General features: G+C 45.1%; 2 protein-coding genes across 5 annotated transcripts in view; one reads left to right on the top strand and one right to left on the bottom strand.

Annotated features, from left to right (window-relative positions):
• The window catches only part of TUBGCP2 (tubulin gamma complex component 2), a 34,120-nt gene extending 26,295 nt beyond the window's left edge, over positions 1 to 7,825 (bottom strand). For 2 of the 3 annotated variants that reach the window (XM_025186282.3, XM_006126360.5), the window contains exons 1-5: positions 7,624 to 7,825; positions 6,694 to 6,851; positions 5,265 to 5,393; positions 3,015 to 3,191; positions 805 to 964 (exon numbers count right to left, since the gene is read on the bottom strand). In XM_025186282.3, coding sequence (XP_025042067.1) covers positions 805 to 964; positions 3,015 to 3,191; positions 5,265 to 5,393; positions 6,694 to 6,843 — 616 coding nt within the window. In that variant the 5' untranslated portion in view covers positions 6,844 to 6,851; positions 7,624 to 7,825. Of the gene's footprint in view, positions 1 to 804; positions 965 to 3,014; positions 3,192 to 5,264; positions 5,394 to 6,693; positions 6,852 to 7,163; positions 7,297 to 7,623 lie in introns of those variants that run through there. The other variant, XM_025186280.3, reaches the window with a different exon arrangement.
• Positions 7,826 to 7,929: 104 nt separating this feature from the next.
• ZNF511 (zinc finger protein 511) lies at positions 7,930 to 16,404 on the top strand. 2 transcript variants are annotated; one of them, XM_025186284.3, is made up of 6 exons: positions 7,930 to 8,215; positions 9,082 to 9,155; positions 10,663 to 10,864; positions 12,791 to 12,915; positions 14,224 to 14,409; positions 16,231 to 16,404. In XM_025186284.3, exons 1-6 carry the CDS (start codon positions 8,075 to 8,077, stop codon positions 16,298 to 16,300), a joined length of 798 nt encoding a protein of 265 aa, XP_025042069.3. In that variant the 5' UTR covers positions 7,930 to 8,074; the 3' UTR covers positions 16,301 to 16,404. The 2 variants fall into 2 exon arrangements, with proteins under 2 accessions (XP_025042069.3, XP_025042068.3); XM_025186283.3 differs by having other exon boundaries at positions 7,935 to 8,215; positions 14,221 to 14,409.
• Positions 16,405 to 17,645: the final 1,241 nt, after the last annotated feature.

Below are 17,645 nucleotides of genomic sequence, written 5' to 3'. Positions count from 1 at the left end.
GAAGAACATGATGGCTCAAAACTAGTCAAAAACCTGTAGCCTAACCTGTCAGAGATGAAAAAACTGTAGACCCAAATGAAAAAACCTGTCTTATTGCTCTGACAAGAGATTTGGAGACAGAGGAAGATGCATGTATCATCTGACAGCTGATACCATGTATCCAGGTATCACTGCTGTCTTGGCCAGGATGGGGCAGTATCTTATTTGCTGTCCTGACAAATCTTCTTTGCCACTTTGTGAATTAATGGAAAGGAATGAAAGAATACAGAAGGCCTGTGGATCCAGGAGGCCTGGGTGCCAGCTGGCATAGGGAATAAGAAGTGCATAGGGGTTTACATAGAACCCCTAGAGATCTGATGATTACAGAACAGCATGTCAAAGGGTGGCATGTGAGGTCTCTACCAATAGGTAGTAGTGCACTGGTGATCCTAATCACTGAAAGACATATGTACAGATGGTATTTAGGGAGTTGTTTTCAGAATAGATACATTATGCTCTTAAGGTCTGTGTGTTAAGACAGGTCACTTGAAGATAAGTTCTGTTCAGACGGGGTAGCGAATACTTCTCTCTCTGTTCTCAGATCATATGCAATGACCAGCCAATCTGAGAATGAAACCAATGGCCGAGTCTATGATTAATATGCAAAGCTCTTTCCCTGAAAAGCCCAGTGACTTTGGATTGTAAATAGAGCTAAACAGGATGCCCCATCTAGTGTTGGAAGTATCTGACAATATCTAGTGAAATCTGAATAAGACCAGGGAGCAAATATGTAACTGTTGTCATTTTTGTCAGTGTGATACATACCGATAGGCACTGTTGTGTCAGTGCTTAAACTGGAGCCAGTTAAGAAATCCCCATTAAGTGCAGATCTCTCATACACCCAGGCTGGAAATACTGGAATAGGTTGGCCAGAATTCTTCTTGTTTTGCTTGTCTCGGAGCATCTTTCGTATAAGCTCAAGAGGCTGTCAAGAAAGGACAGAGGAGCTTTTTTAAAAACATCAACCTGAAAAAGCATAATTTCAAACCAGACATCCAATTACAAACTGCTGAACTAGTCAATCCAAGGACAACGGTGGAGAGAAAAGTATGCAGAACCAGGCAATTGGTTACAGCATTGCAGGACTTTTTTCTCTGTATGCTCCTAAGCATTTTTAGAACATCTGTTTACTTGACTAACTAAAGAAAAACAGCTGACTTTTCCATTGCCAATTTTAGGACACAGTCACTATAATAAAACTGAAAAGCAGACGAGTTAACTTGCTGACAAGGGAGTGGCCAGGTACCATGGACGACATCGTTGTTGCATTTTGCCACTCACAGGTAAGGTCTACCAGTGTCCTCAGAATAAGCTAGTTTTGAGAGTTTTATTTCTCAGCAGTGACAGTTTGGATTTCTCCTGTGCATATACACTGCAGACTAATATTAATGATCAGTATGTGATCAATAGGAAACTAATTACTTACATGACATTTTTATATATAGGTTATGATATTAAGGAGTAGAGGAACACTGAACTGGACAGGCAAGATGAAATTAACTACCAGGTTAGGGATGTAAAATCCTGTATAATTGGTTAACCGGTTAACTTCACGTTTAACTAGTTAAGTCTCCCCGCCTCCCCCTGCATCCAGGTTGGAGTGGCCTATGAAGCAGCCCCTGCCTGCAACATACCAGGGCTCACCACAGCCAGGGGCTGTTCCAGATGCCCGGAGCAGTCTCTGTCCACAGTGGACTCTGCCGGGCTGGAGCAGCCTCCTGCCCATGGCAGCCAGGGAGCTGCTCTATCTCCCACCATTAAGGGTGATGCTTACTGGTTAACTTTTCACATCACTACACTAGGTACCTGTCAGTTCCTTGCCCTTCTGCACTGGGATTCTGTTAGGATCCAGATCCACAGAATCTGTGCCGTGCCTCAGCTTTTAAACAGTCTCTTGGAGGATTCTAATCAGTATGCCAGAACATAGAAGTGTCTTTCTCTTCCTTCATGTTGCCTCATTGCCTCCCAGACTTAACCTCTGGGCTCCAGAATGTCTGTGTTATATTGTGAGCTCTGCACAATGAGTCCAACTGCAATAGATTGCTCGTTAGAGAAATAGACTGCTCTTCAGGAAAGGCCACATGACAGCAAGTAATTACAGTAACACCAAAAACATTTTCAAAACTGAGCATGATTCACAAGTTGGAATACAGCAGTCCTTGAGTTAGCATAGATAAACAAACGTTAAAATATAGTCCATATTGGCCTAGCTATAGCAATTCACCAGCCAAGCTGTAATGCATTCCCTTTCAGGCTCTCCTGATCTCTTTTTTGGTCCCAGGTAAGAGTAGCTTAGCTTCTTTTAGAAGCCCACTCTTTTCCCCTCCCAGTCCTTTGTCCCAGGCAAGGTGCAACAGGGCTGTGAAAGGTTAAGCAGTAATCACCACCCTGGGGCCTGGAACAGGTCCCCACTTGCCAAAGGGCAGGGGACTGCTCCAGATCCGTGCATAGCCTGCTGCAGACCAGGGCTGCTTTGGACAACCACAGGTAGGGGGATGGTCACTTCACCGCCCCAACAGTGCCCCCTTTAATCAGTTATCAAGTTAAACATAATGTTTAATTGGTTAACCAATTAAATGGCATTTTACATCCCTACTTTGCAACTCCAGTTGTCCAGTACACAAGTGTCAATTGTTCAGTCATTGGGATTTCCATTGTCCCTTTGAACCTTCTATTGATCTGGTTCAGTTTTGACTAGTTCCTTAACTATCCTATTTACTGCAGGCCAGATAGAAAGACGACACCCACATCATGTCCTGCATGTGGCCCCCTTCCCCAGAGAAGACTTATTTTTTTCTTCTAGTGAGAAGCAATGCAAAGTACATAGGGAAAGCATGGCACACATACGATTCATAAAAATATAACAGAAAATTCCCACTTTGCCACAATTACACCACAAGATAATAAAAGGTAATGATTAAAGCCATACATACTCAACGTAGGCTTGGATTTCCAGACTGTGGAAGAGACCGTACCTGCTGTACACTGGAGCTGGTCGTTACACTGCCAAGTTGCTTGCGTAACTCCTCAAGCTCCTGCATGGATATTTTGGAAGTGGTTGAGGGAATGGTAAAACTGGAACTACCACTTGTTGTGGCATTCGCTGCAAGTTCTGCTCTTTCTTTAGCATTTTGCTGTAAATACTGGAGTGTCTACAAATACACAACAACAAAAGAACTTACTCAAAGGATTTAGACAATATGTTTTAAAAAATATCAAAACATTCTAGACCAAAGACCATAATCCAAATTAAAATAGTTGCTGCACATCTCATTCCTCTTTCAACAACTCCTTTATTCAAAAGTATTTTATAATCCATCTTTGTGCAAGATTCTCTTTTTAATGTTGCCAGAGCAAGCAAAAATATATAGTTGTGTGACATTAAAGTAATTAAGTTAAACATTCAAAAAAGTTTCTTCTCTTTTAAATATATGCAATAAAAATAACAAGCAGTCATATATTAAGCAATATATTTTAGAAATTGGGACTATAACAAACTGTACATACAACAACTTCAGAGGGGTAGCTGAGTTAGTTTGGAAAAACTTAAAAAAAAAAAAAAAGAGTAGTCTAGCAGCACCTTGAAGATTAACAAAACATATTGATGGTATCATGAGCTTTCGTGGATACAACCCACTTTTTCAAACGAAGAAGATGTACATACAATGTGATTGAGTTAAATTTAGTGAGACATTTGTTCTTTTCTTGACTTTCAGGCATTAAATGTGCAACATGAATGCTACATTAACTAAAGTTTTTCTATTTAAAATATTTCCCCCACCCGCTTTCAAAGAAGAAATCACAAAGGAAAAAGGGAGAAAAAAGTTCCAAAGAACTGCACTTTACAAGCTCTGTTGATGTGGCTTACAAGGCCACACCAATTTAAAAATCACAATTCTGTTTGCATTTTTTCATCTTCTACTCTATTCCCTTGGCTTGAAACAGCAAACCAGAGCCAATGGGAGCCACAAGGCTCTGTGGCTACAGACCCTTTTAGGAAAACAAAGAGATGCGGGCCTATTAGCAGCTTTCCCAAAGGTGGCGTGCAGCCCTTTTTGAGAAACCCTGCCCTATTCCTTTGTGTGAAATCCAGTTTCATGCACTATTTTTAACAGGCTACATCAGGGAAAGAGTAAAGATGAACATAGAAAGAGCTGTCAAATGCACAGAGTAGACATACAGAAAGACTTTCCCCCCCTCTCTGTTCTTCATTACATTGTCTGGGAACTTATTTCTAACATGAGAAGGTGACTTCGGACTGAAACAATGGTACTTGCAGATGCAGTCATGGATGCTTAAAGCTTCTGTAAATCAGGGCCAACATGGGTCAAACTAGCTATCTAAAAACGGAGACATCCAAAATAAGAAATCACCTTTAAAAATTTTCACCCATCAAGTTTACTTTGTTGAAGGCTTCCAAATAAGATCTAAGAAGAAAATCTGAACGGAAAAGTTATAGATCAAGTTTGTACACTGAGTACTTTTCCCACAGAGATTAGCTCAGACTAACTAAGACCCCCATATCCTGCACTATGACCTATATTCTTACATCCATATGGAACTGAAATCAATGGGGCTCTGCAAGGACACAGGAGTGAACAGGTGCAGAACAGATTGCAGGATCAGGGCCTTAGCAAGTATAGTGATGAGCACCAGAAAAGACCCGTTCTGGTGAAATGTCCAATTTTTAAATGTTTAGAACTGATATTTTTCCAATTGTATACTTAGTATGCAAAAAAAAAAAACCCTTAATACGAATGGTTAAAAAAATGCGCTTACCATTACATAATTCAAAATGGCTTGATTTTTCTCTAAGTCAAAATTAAAATTCCTGTTTAGGTACAAAACTTGCTGGAAAAATTCATGAGTAACTGAAAACAGAGGGCTAGAATGAATGCTCTCACATACTCGGGATGTTAGCTTGCTTATTGGTTATTCCTAATGGTTACATACATCCCCCCTTTGCTGCCTCTGTATCTTTTAAGCTGGCTCCCTGCGAGCACCAGTCCCTCATGTGTGTAAACATGTCATCGCTAAAAATTTCAGTGGTTACACATTTACACAAATAAACGTTTGTTAATATCCCTATCACATACTCCACTGTAATCATAACTAGTTGGTTCAGATAGGTTTGTCTGAACAGCTTCTTAAAAGGATGCACTATAATCATTGTTGTTACTCCCCAATATGCATCAGACTGACAAATGCAGAAACAAACATGCTACCTCTTTGTCTTCTGTGAGTTTTGACAGCAAATATACTAACGGATCCAGATTCCTTGTATTTTTAGATTTCAGCTCATCATACTTCTTTAAAAAATCTTCTGGAGTTCGAGAAAATTCTGCTATTTTAACCTGTAAAACATCATAAATAATACAAGTATTTAAACATAAATGTTAGCATTTTAGGAGAAAGTTTCAAATGCACTACTTAGAAGAACAAAGAAAACATCAGATCTGTTATGGTGTTTGTAAAATGGGGCTACTTTTGCATATGCAAAGAGCCATAAAGATGCTGTGCAAAAACCAGTCTATGATCATATAACTAAAGAAACAACGAGTAATCCTGTAGCACCTTAGAGAATAACAAAAATACACTGTATCATGAGCTTTTGAGGGTAAGACCCACTTCATCAGATGAGTTGGAGTGGAAATAAGAGAATCCAAGATGTACACAATAACAAAAAAAAAAATCTGTCAATTGTAGGACCTGTGTTAATGAAGCTAATTAAGTGAGCTGGATGTGTCCCATTCATAGTGTTTGATGTGAAAATGTGAATGTTAAAGGCAGAGGAAATTGGCTTTGTAATGTGTTGACCACATTAAGTCTTTATTCAAAGCCAGGTTATGTCAAATTTGTAGGTGAATTCCAACCACCTAGCCCCATCCACAGTGTGATGAGCCCACGAAAGCGGGGATCCAGCAGCCCTCCCCTCCACTGCCCTATCCACTCCCCTTTGTGCAAGGCTGCCCACTCACAGCCCGCCTCTGTTTAATCAGTTAATCGGTTAAATTTAACATTTAATTGGTCAACTAATTAAATAGGATTTTATATTACTAGTTCAATGTCTGCATTTCTTTTCAGGACCTCAACTCTGTGCCTTGGGAGACCAGAAGACCCGGTATGACAAAGCCCTGGCTGGGTTGATTTAGTTGGGATTGGTCTTGCCTAGAGCAGGGGGCTGGACTTGATGACTTTCTGAGGTCCCTTCCAGCTCTATGGGTCTATGATTCTAGTCATGCTGCCAGTCTCTTGGTCTCTCAAGCAAGTATCAAGCTGTCAGTCCTGATGCGTCCTCTCCACTCTACCCCTTCAGAAATGTAGATGAGTGGCTCTGAGTTACTTAGACAGCAAACCTAACATCTCAGCACTTATTAGGGACATAAGGAAGGATAACTCAGAGTCCTGTTCGGGAACTCCTGAGGAGTAGGCATGGTGAGTTTAGGTGTAGGGCAGAAGTAAGGATGTTCTTTGTCCTTCCAAAAACTCAAGTGGTCCCTTTTCTCTTAGTTTCTCTCTTTAACCTTGATGTTGGTATCACTAGAGTCAAAGAATTTGTAAATAATTCCAGAAGATTATCACATACTAATTACGAAAAAAGTGAATTTCAACCATCACGGCAGCTTGGCAGCGAGTAAACTGAAACTAGCTCACCTTAGCACTGTGTGCAGAGACAGTCGTGGTAACATAAGGAGTTCGGTTCTTTTGCAGGAGATCTATGTACACTTCAGCTCCTTCCCCTCCATGAACACGCAGCAGGCTTAACAGCTCGTTGACATCGTGGTGAATGCGGAATTCACTCATGCTTCCACCTAGGGTTACAGATTTCACAGTACATTGAATGCAAAGCGCAACCGAGGAAACTCAAAGCTAATCAACAAGGGTAAAAAAATTCAAAGTTGCCGAAGTGGCCTCAGAGTCCAAGTCTCGTTTTCAAAAGTGACTTTGGCACGTCACAGCGTAAACCTCACTAAAAGTCAATGTCATTTAGACTCATCAGTACCGAAATCGTTTTTTGTAATCGGGACTCGGGGCTTGTTTAGACTAAGGATGCAAAACCCTCCAGTGAGGCGAGTGCTCCGGCCCCGCGGCTAGTGAACGGTAACCGGTAAGGTGTTGCTTACCGTTTGGCCACGCCGATCCCTAGTTTACACATGGGTACCGCTCCATGGCAGCGCTTAAGCAGCCCGAGGTTGGCAGGAGAAGCTCTCCCACCAACACAGCGCTGCCCGCACCGGTCACTCCGGGGGGGGGGGGGCTTATTGACACGCCGCGGGGGCATCGCTCGAGGGGCAAGGTGGCGATGGAGCCGCGCAGGAGACCCTGCATTCATCAACCAAAGGCCACCCCAGAGCCGGCTCCCCCACTCCCCGCCCCCCTAGGCGCAGGCAGACACAGCCCCATGGGGCACCGCTGTGTGTGCCTGGCGCTGGCCCCCGCCCCATCGATCCCGGGGGCCCTGCTCCGCCTCCCTGACCTGTTCCAGCCCCTCGCCCCGCAGTTCGTGAGGACGGGCCTACGGGGCGATAGCGGGTCCGCAGCCCCGGCGAGGGAGAGGGCCCCGCCCGGTCGGGAAGCGGGTACCTTGTGCCGGGGCAGCTCCCGCCGGGTCTGGGGGGACGGGGCGGCGCGCGCGGAGCGGGCCCCCTCAGTGGCAGCGCGCGCCCAGCGCGGGAGGATCGGGGGGGCGGGGCTACTGAGGGAATCACGCCGCAGCCGTTAGCCGTTAACCGTTAGCCGGGGCCTCGCAAGCGGCGCGCGGGAGTGGGGGGGGGGGGGGTGGAAGAAGCGCGCAGACTCCGATTGGCTGCCGCAGAGACGGCGGCCTCCCTGGAACCAATCAGAAACCCGCGTGGGGACCTGCCCTGCTAAGGCACCGCCCCCTTGTCGCTGCCCGTCTCACAGGAGAGCCCCCGCGTCGCCGCTACTAGACCCGAAGCGCTCCGAGGGGACCCGGAAGTGCCAGCTGACCCGGAAGTGATCTGATCCCCCGGAAAGATGGCGTCCCGCTGAGCGCGCCCGGCGCTTGGGCAGGATGCTGCTGCCGCCCGGGCTCAGCCTCTCGCTGCAGGCGGAGCGGCCCCTGCTGCCCGTCCGGCCCCGCTCGCCGCCGCGGGCCCCCTTCTGCTTCTCGGCCCGCCGCCTCCGCTTCCATCGCCAGCACGAGTTCTTCGAGGTGAGGGACCCGGCTGCCCTCGCGCGGCCTCCCGGGCAGCCGGAGCGGGCTTGTGCCCCGTGGCCGCAGCCCCTCGGGGGGGCCCTGCCCCAAAGCTACAGCCCCCTTCCGCTGGCGCCGAGTCTCCTGGGGCGCCGTGGTCTCGCCGGCCCCCAGCGAGGCTGAGAGTCCCTGGAGCAGGGCTACTCAACTTTGCAAGCCCGGGGGCCACAGTGATACTCACAGCACGTGCCTCGGGCCGCAGCTAAAGTGTGGTTGCTTATCATGCAAATCTATGCAAATAGCTGCTTTCACACTGGCGGGCATGAGTACAGAGATTAAGGCAAGACAACACAACACGCAGGCCCCATTTAAGTCAGTTTCGTTGCTATGAATAAAATGCAATATTTGCCTGGTTTCCACCCATATAGCAGCACTTTTAATGAGCAATGACAGTCCAGGAATTGAACTACTAAAACTCAGATCAACAGAAGACCATTATATTGAGCACTTTTTTGTTTTGGCTCGTGCCTGCAGGCCACATGTTGAGCCCCATGTAAATCCAAACTGCACCATGGCTCATGGGCCATGTGTTGAGTAGCCCTGCTCTAGAATTATGTCCCTAGGAGTTAGCAACAAAGGGCTTATGATAAGCAATGGATAGCAATAGTCAAGGACACCCAGTTGCGCTTTTATTCATGCTCTATAAACTGGGCTCAGCAAAGTTAGATCAACATGCCATTCTTGATACAAAGTTGAGTTGGTAGTAACATGTATTCTGTATCTTAACTCTGTTTTAACAGTTTGTTGGACAATAAAGATAATTTCCCATTTACTTTTTGAACATGCGGTGCTGTAACATGCCTACAATCACTACTCTTTTTCAGGATGGAGACATTCATAGACACTTGTATCTCCAGGATATCCTAACAAATGTTACAGAAGTGACCGAAAGATCCAAGTAAGTGGTGCTGTTCTTCTAAATTCTATTGTGGGTCCGGTTAACAAAAATGCATGTGATTTTTTTTTTTATATTATAAAATATATACACACACACACACACTACCCATAGCTACCAGTTTGTGGTCCATGCTGTTGGTGGTGTATACATCTGGCTCAAATTGTATTAAGACTGAGCAAATATTGAATAACAACTGTGGAGTGCTTTGAATTATTTCTGCTACCAGATCAAATTCAGCTGTTTTCCTTTTGTTGTTTCTTGACAAAAAGAGGTGTTTTGATGGATGGTACAGTTTTGTTGGTTGGTTGCATCTCCATGTGAGCTTTCACTCGTGTTTCCTTCAGAGGACTATTGCTCTTTACACCTGTCCAAAAGCATCAGTATAAGTCATTGGAGCTGAGTCTGATCTGTCTGAGATCAAGTCTATGCTACGGGGTTAAATCAAACTAAGTTACACAATTCCAGCTACAAGAATAATGGAGACAAAGGTTAGGCTAACTTGTTGCAGTACTGGAATTTTCAAAGTAGCATCATGCTGAGTTGATGGGGGCAACTCTCGCATCGACTTTCCTTATGCTTCTCATTCCTATGGAGTACTGGAGTCAATAGGTGAGAGATCTATGGCTGATTTACTGGGTCATCCCTAAATCTGCTAAATAGACCCCCAGTGGATCAGTTGCTGCAGTGGTGAGCTCCTGAAAGTTGAGATAAGACCTAAATTATAGAGAAACTGGACAGAGATATCTGCAATCTCCTTTATTTTATTTTTTGCTTTAATCATGGAGATGGAGAAGAAATAGAATAATTAGGAAGACATCATAAAGTGCCTTATAAGTGGATAATGTGATAGTTATTGAAAGAGATTCAGGTTTTGAGGGACCGTCTGGTTTAAAATGAAATGTTGGTTATCTCTTTGCCAGATCTGGAGAAATCATCCCTTCAGAAAATATGGGTATAAATGGGATTTGCATTCCTGAAGGTACCTGAGCATTTAAGTTTGTCAGAAGATCTGAGCAAATTATATGATGGCTTTTTACTTCAGTCTGTTAAAAAAGAATTTGAGTTTAGGGGAAAATATGCAGTTGTTCAGTTAGGGAGAATAACCTGGTCAAAATGAACACATTGGCCAAGATCTCCACCTAGTTTCAAAATGTTCAGTAATCATCCCAGAAAAAACTTGACGGTAGCTAGAGAACTAATTGAAAATGAAGATAGCTCTTTCATAGGGATCTGCTGGAATTTTGAAATATAGCAGCTCATCACCTTTTATTGCTGCTTAGTTTTGATTCCACTGATTCTAGAGGCTGAGAGTTATGTAAAAGGAGTTTGAGCCACAAATACGAGTTCCTAATTACCTCACAAGTTAATGCTATTGTCTCCAGTTTAATAATGAAAACTACCAGAATGTAAAGATTTTATTTCGATTTGTGCAGAGGCATTGATCCATATGCTCTGTGTGGTGTTGACATAACCTAAACATACACATATTTTCATCACTTCTTTCTAGGGTGTCTGAATTCAGTTGTCATATTGTTGGGTGCTGTCAAGTGTTTGATACCTTAGAGGGTTATGAACATCACTACAACACACTACACAGAAACATGTGTTCTTTCTGCAAACGTTCTTTCCCCTCTGGGCATCTGTTGGATACTCACATCCTGGAGTGGCATGACTCTCTTTTCCAGATAATGGCAGAGAAACAAAATATGGTGAGTTGCAAAGATTACATTGTGTATCCAGCATGTAAAAACTTTGTATAAAAAATCCTCCAAAACTGTGTTTGGCTTTCCAAAATGTCTTTTTTTTCTAAGTAGTGTCATTTTGGTAACAGCAGCATATTTGTATTCAGAAGCTTATATCTTTCTAGGAGAACTATTCTTCTGTGCCTTGACATCTCTGTTTTGTTTCAGAAGTTCTAACTTGGCATGTGTGGCACACCTTTGGCAATGGGGAATGACTGCTTTTGCAACAAATCTTAATAAAAAGTAAAGTGATTTTGCACTCAGAGATACCCTTTTCAGCGTCTGTTTATCCAGATGCAATCATGGATGTGATCAAATTCTTCCCTTAAAAGAAATAACTTCAAATACCTCCTAATGGAACATTAGGGCTGACAGTTTCTCTGCACATATTCAGAGGTGTGTCACTGCATATACTCAGAGGCATGATTTCTTACAGACATAAATCATCCCAGCTGATAGGTGGGGTAAAAAGAGATGTTCTAGATGGTAGTCAGTCTTCTGCCAATCCTGTGCCTGTTAAAGTCAGTAGGCATTTTGACGGTGATTTCACTGAGACAGGAGCAGGCCCATACAGTTCAACAGAATATACCATCTAATGTCCTGATTTTTGCAAAGACTCGAGCACATGTTTAACTTTTCTTCACACAGTGAATTCTGTGGGACAACTCAGTGCATAAAGTTAAGGACGTGCACAAGTGTTACAGGATTGGGGCCTCTCTTCCTTCTCGGCTCTTGAGATGAAACATTTCTCACTTAACTGAATAATCTTAACTGAGTCATCATCATGTACCCAAGCTTAACTAAATCATTGTGTCCTTTCTATCATGACCATCATTCTGTCTTGGAGCATCTCGTGCAGAATTAGACAGTCAGTTCTATGGGGCAGTGATCGTGCTCTTCTATTTATTCTCTAAAATACTTTGAAAGCTTTAGGATGCTATAAAAACAAGAATCACTAGGACATGGCCTACTTTTGGATGATGGAGGTGCTGAAGTAACTTTATGGCATTTCTACGTTGGCAAATAGAGCCTTTATTTATAGACTGAGTACAGGACACATGTTGATTCATGACAAAAGGAAATCAGTATCATTTTTTGCAGTCTCTAATGCCTTCTATCCAACTATCTCTAAGTACTTCATGTGCTTTATGGCTCATAATGTCCAGTGATGTAACAATGTATTATTCTTGTTTTGCTAATAGGGCAACTGTGGCTCAGGGAGAAGAAGAGACTTTCCCATAGTCACACACAAAGCCAGGAGTAGAACCCCAATTTCCTGCCCATAGGACTAGCCCTCCTTTCTGCTTTGCTTATTGTAAAAACAAGAATAAGTGGATAGACAACAGTGTGTAAGTCTGACTTGAGCTAACATCTCCCTAGGATGATAGTAGAGACAGGGAAAAAACCTGGGAAATGGGTAAGGAGATGACTTTTCCATCCCGCAGAAACAAAATCTGTAGAACTCAATAGCTTGTGATTGGACCAAATCACCTTTCAGAAGGACTCAGATGATGATGATGATGATGATACATCTTTAGACCTGTGTATCAATATGGAAATGCCAGGTAAACACCTTGCCTTGTGTGGGAGAAATTCTGTGAGGATAGTGGATGTAAAGGGGTAACTGGTTACCCGGTAATCATTGCCTTACTAGCATGCTTTCCAGGGTAACTGGAGCAGCCCTGCTGGAGCAGTCCCCTGCCTGTGGCGTGGCACAGTGGGGGACCGCTGTAGCTCAGCTGAGATTACCATGCTGTGGTGGGCTGGTTAACCAGTTAAGCATATAGTTTAACCGGTTAACATTTTAAATGGGCTTTTACATCTCTAGTAACTCCCATTTTACTTTTACTGCATGACTTCTAGAACTAACTTCTCCCTCTTCTCACTTTTTAGTATCAGTGTTTGGTAGAAGGCTGTGCAGAGAAGTTCAAGAGCAGCAAAGACAGAAAAGATCATTTAGTCAAAGTTCATCTTTATCCTTCTGATTTTCGATTTGATAGACCAAAGAAAGCTAAAGGGTAAGTGCCGAATACTCTGAAAACGTAACCATTATCCTTCTGTGTGCTGGGGACTGGTCCTTCGAAGCAGAGAACACAGTCTCCATCGTGGCAGCAGAGGCCTGGCGAATTGTCAGGTCTAGGAATCCATCCTTAGAGTGGGTGTGGAAAGCCCAATGCATACTCAGGAATTTCATCCCTGCTGGAGAGGCTGGTGAGTCTACCAGAGGGGATCGGCAACACTGCACAAGCAAGAGCCAGAGCCATTCTTCCCAGTTCCTGATATCCGTGAGTTAGGGTGCTGCCCACAGCCAGCTGACTCCAGGCCTTCGCCTCTGCTGCTGCACACACTATTCTGGTTGAAAACCATGGCCAGAGCAGAGGCAAGTTCCTTTGCTTGTTGCTTGGCCTTCTGACCTGGCCATGGAACAGTGGAAGCATGGAGCCAGCTGTGAGTGTGCTGCTGCGTCTGGAAGAAAAGGAGAGAGAAACTAGTGTAAGCACTTAACATAAGGTCCCTGTTGGTGCTGCCTGAACAGCTGAGGAGGCAGTGCCCTGATTGCCCTCGTGTGTGGGCATGCCTATTTCTCGGGTGGCTATAAGAGGTTACGTAATAGCACTCTGGATACAGACACCCTTAAGCGAAGCAGTGATGTCACTAATCAACTTCTCCATCGCTCCGCTAATGTTGCTGTTCCCATTCCAAGGTAGGGGAGCCAGGGAGGCTTATTTAGCACTGAAGGGTGATTTCTATGCTTAACCGTTTAGTAAGCAGGCAGTGGGGCTGAACCATTGGCTCTTACAGACTGACTGAGCAATGACATGGGCAATCAGACCCACTCTGTTGTCATTAGTTTTCAGCTTAGCACCTAGAAAGGAAATGAACAGCTGACTTAGAAAGTGTCATTCTTAGCCAGGGGTCAGGCACCAACATTCATCTCTCTGAAGCAGGATGCCCTGAGCTAGGGAAGGAAGGAATCATTGGCCCTGCTCTACCAGAGGAACCCAGTTGTGCTTTATGGGCATAAGACAGAATCTGGTGGTGTAATAGTCGTTCTGACTCCTCCACTCTGCAGACCCCCTGTAATAGCACTCGACCCACAAGCCTGTCTTCCCTTCAGCAGTGCCATGCTCTCCTTTGAACATTTTACAGGCTACCCAGAGCAACCAAGGAGACTCATTACTTTCCACTATACGCTCCCCTCTCCTCAGCCTGTTGTACTTAACTTGTGTTGTAGCCTCCTAATCCAGCGACTTGGGGCCTTTGAATTTGGGCTGAGTAGTAGACACTTGGCAGCTCCTAACAGGCGGGTTTTGTTTCTGCAGCAGCATCAAGCACAGTAAACCTCACTCTAAGCGGGATGTGAGCATGCCAATGGATGTGAATGTGGAGACTTGTGAGCAGTCGCAAGCGGATTCCATGGAAATCTGTCCCAGTGAGAGCACAGAGAATCCTACCCAGCTTGCGAGTGGCCCAATCCCATCAGTACAGGAGAAACAGCTCTATAAATCCAGGTCTGTTTTCCTTTATGTAATCTCCTTGGGGCAGAGACTGTTTGTCTTCATTTGCTGGTGCAGCACCTAGAGCAATAGGGTCTTGATCTTAACTGTGGCCCCGGATGCTCCTGTGATATAAATATTGTGAAATAATACTTTTAAGTACTCACCTCAAAGGAGGGAGGGGAGGAACGCCTTATAAATACATATTTATACACATAGCTGAGCACTTGTGAAGAGTTACCAGGACTTTGAATTGAAGTTTGCAAAGAGTGTTGAAGAAGAAAAGCAAATGCTAAACATTTATTTGCAGTTTTCTAGGCTTAAACTGCTGTTTCTGTACCTAACAGGTGGCAGCAGCCCATGGATGCGTTGTCCATGGATAGTGATTCATTTCTTTGCTTCTTGCTGTTATAACTGAGAATCTGTGCGGTAATTCACCTTTTTTAAATAATTGGCCAACCTAGAGGACCTGAAAGGGGTGCAGTCTTCTCTTGACTTGTACTTACACTCAAACCCAGGTGGATCCTATGCTGCACCTCCCACAAGTGACGTGAGGTTGTATAAGGGTGTCTCAAATTCTGGGTTGCTCTGTAGATTGAAATTGCCATCAGTATTGTTAGAGCAACCACTGGGACTTACTAGGGGCAGTGTAGAGCCGGCTGTGGTTCCTGTACAGCTTTGTATGCTGCAGTAGCAGTGGATAGGGGCCCACATGTGGGTCAGGATCTGTTCCTATATATGTGGGGTTTTTGGTTACACATCTGAAATTCATTATGTGTGTATTTAGTATCACCTGAGGCTTTTCATTCCAAAGTCATTCTTGGGATTAGGGTTGTAAAATCCCATTTAATTAGTGAGGGTGGGGCTGGGCTGGGGTGCCCCCCGCACCACTCCCTGGCTGCAGGCAGGGGCTGCTGCAGCCTGATCAGAGCAGCTCCTGACTGTGGCTGGAGCGGCCACTCCAGCTGGTAAAGTGGGGAGGGCGGGGGTGAGGGGCAGCTCTCGTTACCAGTTCACAGCCCTACTAGGGATCTGTTTCACTCCTCAGCATTCCTGCTGATTTATTATTAATTTAGGTCTGAGAGAAAATGCAAGTCACTCTCACTTAAAAATTTCCCGCCAGTTCTATTGAGCTGGCATTCGCACTGGTGGGAGCCCATCTACTGATACAATGAGCTGTTACTCACAGTAGCTTGTGTAGATCTTCATCTTGTAACTTTTTTTCCCCCCTCCCTTCTCCTTTGGGCAGTGAAATAGTTGAATGTTGACATGTCAGTTCTGACTTTCCAACTTGATGATCTGAACAGGGCAATTAAAACCTTAGAGACTGCTGGGCCCAGACTCCCGGTCCTGTGTTTGGCCGCCAGCCCTGCACCTACCACCAGCTGTGGGCCAGGCTCCTTACCCTGTTCCATGTATCCCTCCTGGAGCCCTAGCCCCTGCTCCAGTGGGTGCGGGAGCAGACGGAGGTAAGGGGAACGTGAGGTAAAATGTTTAGAGACCACTGGACTAGAAGGATTTTGAAGAGCTGAGGGTGTGGAGACCAAAAGGCTGCCGAGGAGAGGTGGAATTCTGCTGTATCTTCACAGACTCATCCTTCCCACTTCAGACCCTGCCTTTATATTGCTGACTGCATCCCTGTGAAGCAGAACTTGTGCTAATGCCCTCTCTGCTAAACAGCATTGTCACTCCGTCAGACTACATTGGTTTTTTGTGATGCATTTCAGCAAAGTGACTGTTCCAGTTGTGTGACACCTCAGTGACACACACAAGTCCAAAGAAACACAACCTCGAGATTTTTTTTTTTAATTAAAAACTGGTATGTTTTTGTTGCAGAATCCCATCAACTGTTTGCTTCGGGCAAGGCGCCAGCCGAGGATTTAAAAGCTTGAAGAAGAAAGCATGAAAAGTGTGAAAGTCACTACAGAAGATTCCCAGAGAATGACAAGTAAAGACAAGCAGAAAAGGCCTTGCTCTGTGAGGTTAATAAAAGATACAACTGTTCATTGATTGTTTGCTCGCTCCTCCTGCTTGAGCGCAACAATGGATATATTGAATCTGCTTTCTACGGAGAACAGGGCAGGCTTGGGACTGTCCATTGTACCCATAGATCACCCAATACCAGCAATCTCTGCAGCAAAGGAAGAGAGAAGGAAGGAAAGAGGGACTCTGGTGTTTGTAGGCGTTTGGGTTCCATAAATGCACGGAGGAGGCACACTTAACTAAAGGGCTGTATTTGTGTTTTTCCCTTACCCACTCCAGGGGCTGCCTTACCCCCTCCACTCCTTCTGCCAGGGACAAGGTGGACAATGTGGTACAGGTGGTGCTTTGCCGGTGCTCTATCATCGTCAGAGTAGAGGCAAGCACTCCCCTGCCCAACAGGCTGTGTGGACGTTGATGGAGGATAACTGGGAGTCCATGGGTTTGATCCATCAGGGAGCCTCTCAGCCCCTGCCATGTTGCAGGACAAGCTGCACTGATTTCTGGAATACTTGCGAGTCCCTAAGAGGAAGGTGCTCTCCAGATGTTGGGGGGTTGTAAGTACCATGGGAGGGGAGGGTCAAAGGATCAAGAGGTGGCACGCCACAGTTTGCCAGTGGCTCGCAGAGGCAGTTCCCACAAGCACAGGTTGCATGTGATGCCACTGCCAGCAACCTCAACATCCTCAATTAACCAACTACTATTGCATCACGGAATACAGTGGGCTGTAGGATGAGTCTCTGCAGATGCTAAGGACTCTCCTCTCCTGATCTTCCTGCAGGAGACCCGCATGGATCCAGCCACCAAAGGAACTGATGGCTGGAGTGGGGCTGACGGGTGCACTTCAGCCACCCCAGCTTGCTCTTGAGTAGAGTGGCCACACTGTTCTCCCCAGACCTATGGCCCAAGGTGCTGGGGTTACTACAGTCATGCCAGGGTGCCAGCTGCACCTGTGGGTCTGCATGGAGGGGCTGATCCTCAGTCTGGTCAATATCTGTGCCCCGATACCAAGCCCATAGTGGATGCAGGGTTATCAGTGGGCATCTGTCACCCTTGGCATTTTGGAGTCTCATAAGTACCTAGTCCAGAGCAGGAATTTTAACAGCATCCTAGATATGTGTAGGGGAAGTGCCAGGCCATGATGGATGTCCTCAAGAAATTATCACCCGCTGGTGGATGTCTGGAGCAAGCAGCACCTGGACTAGTCTGCCACCTTTTCCGTGTGTGCGTGTGCGTGGAGGATACTCAGTCATCCTGGACTGCATTTACAT

The sequence above is a fragment of the Pelodiscus sinensis genome, chromosome 8, assembly GCF_052426305.1.
Source record: "Pelodiscus sinensis isolate ZL-2025 chromosome 8, ASM5242630v1, whole genome shotgun sequence".
Classification (NCBI taxonomy): domain Eukaryota; kingdom Metazoa; phylum Chordata; order Testudines; family Trionychidae; genus Pelodiscus; species Pelodiscus sinensis.
Note: the sequence above shows the minus strand (reverse complement) of the source record. Positions and strands in the feature narration are given on the sequence as shown.

What these genes read in the sequence shown, in the direction of transcription:
- ZNF511 (XM_025186283.3), top strand. Translation starts at nt 8,075, where the DNA reads ATGCTGCTGCCGCCCGGGCTCAGCCTCTCGCTGCAGGCGGAGCGGCCC. An exon ending in GAAGTGACCGAAAGATCCAA is followed by an intron (nt 9,156 to 10,662) that starts GTAAGTGGTGCT and finishes ACTTCTTTCTAG; the next exon opens with GGTGTCTGAATTCAGTTGTC. An exon ending in AGACCAAAGAAAGCTAAAGG is followed by an intron (nt 12,916 to 14,220) that starts GTAAGTGCCGAA and finishes TTGTTTCTGCAG; the next exon opens with CAGCATCAAGCACAGTAAAC.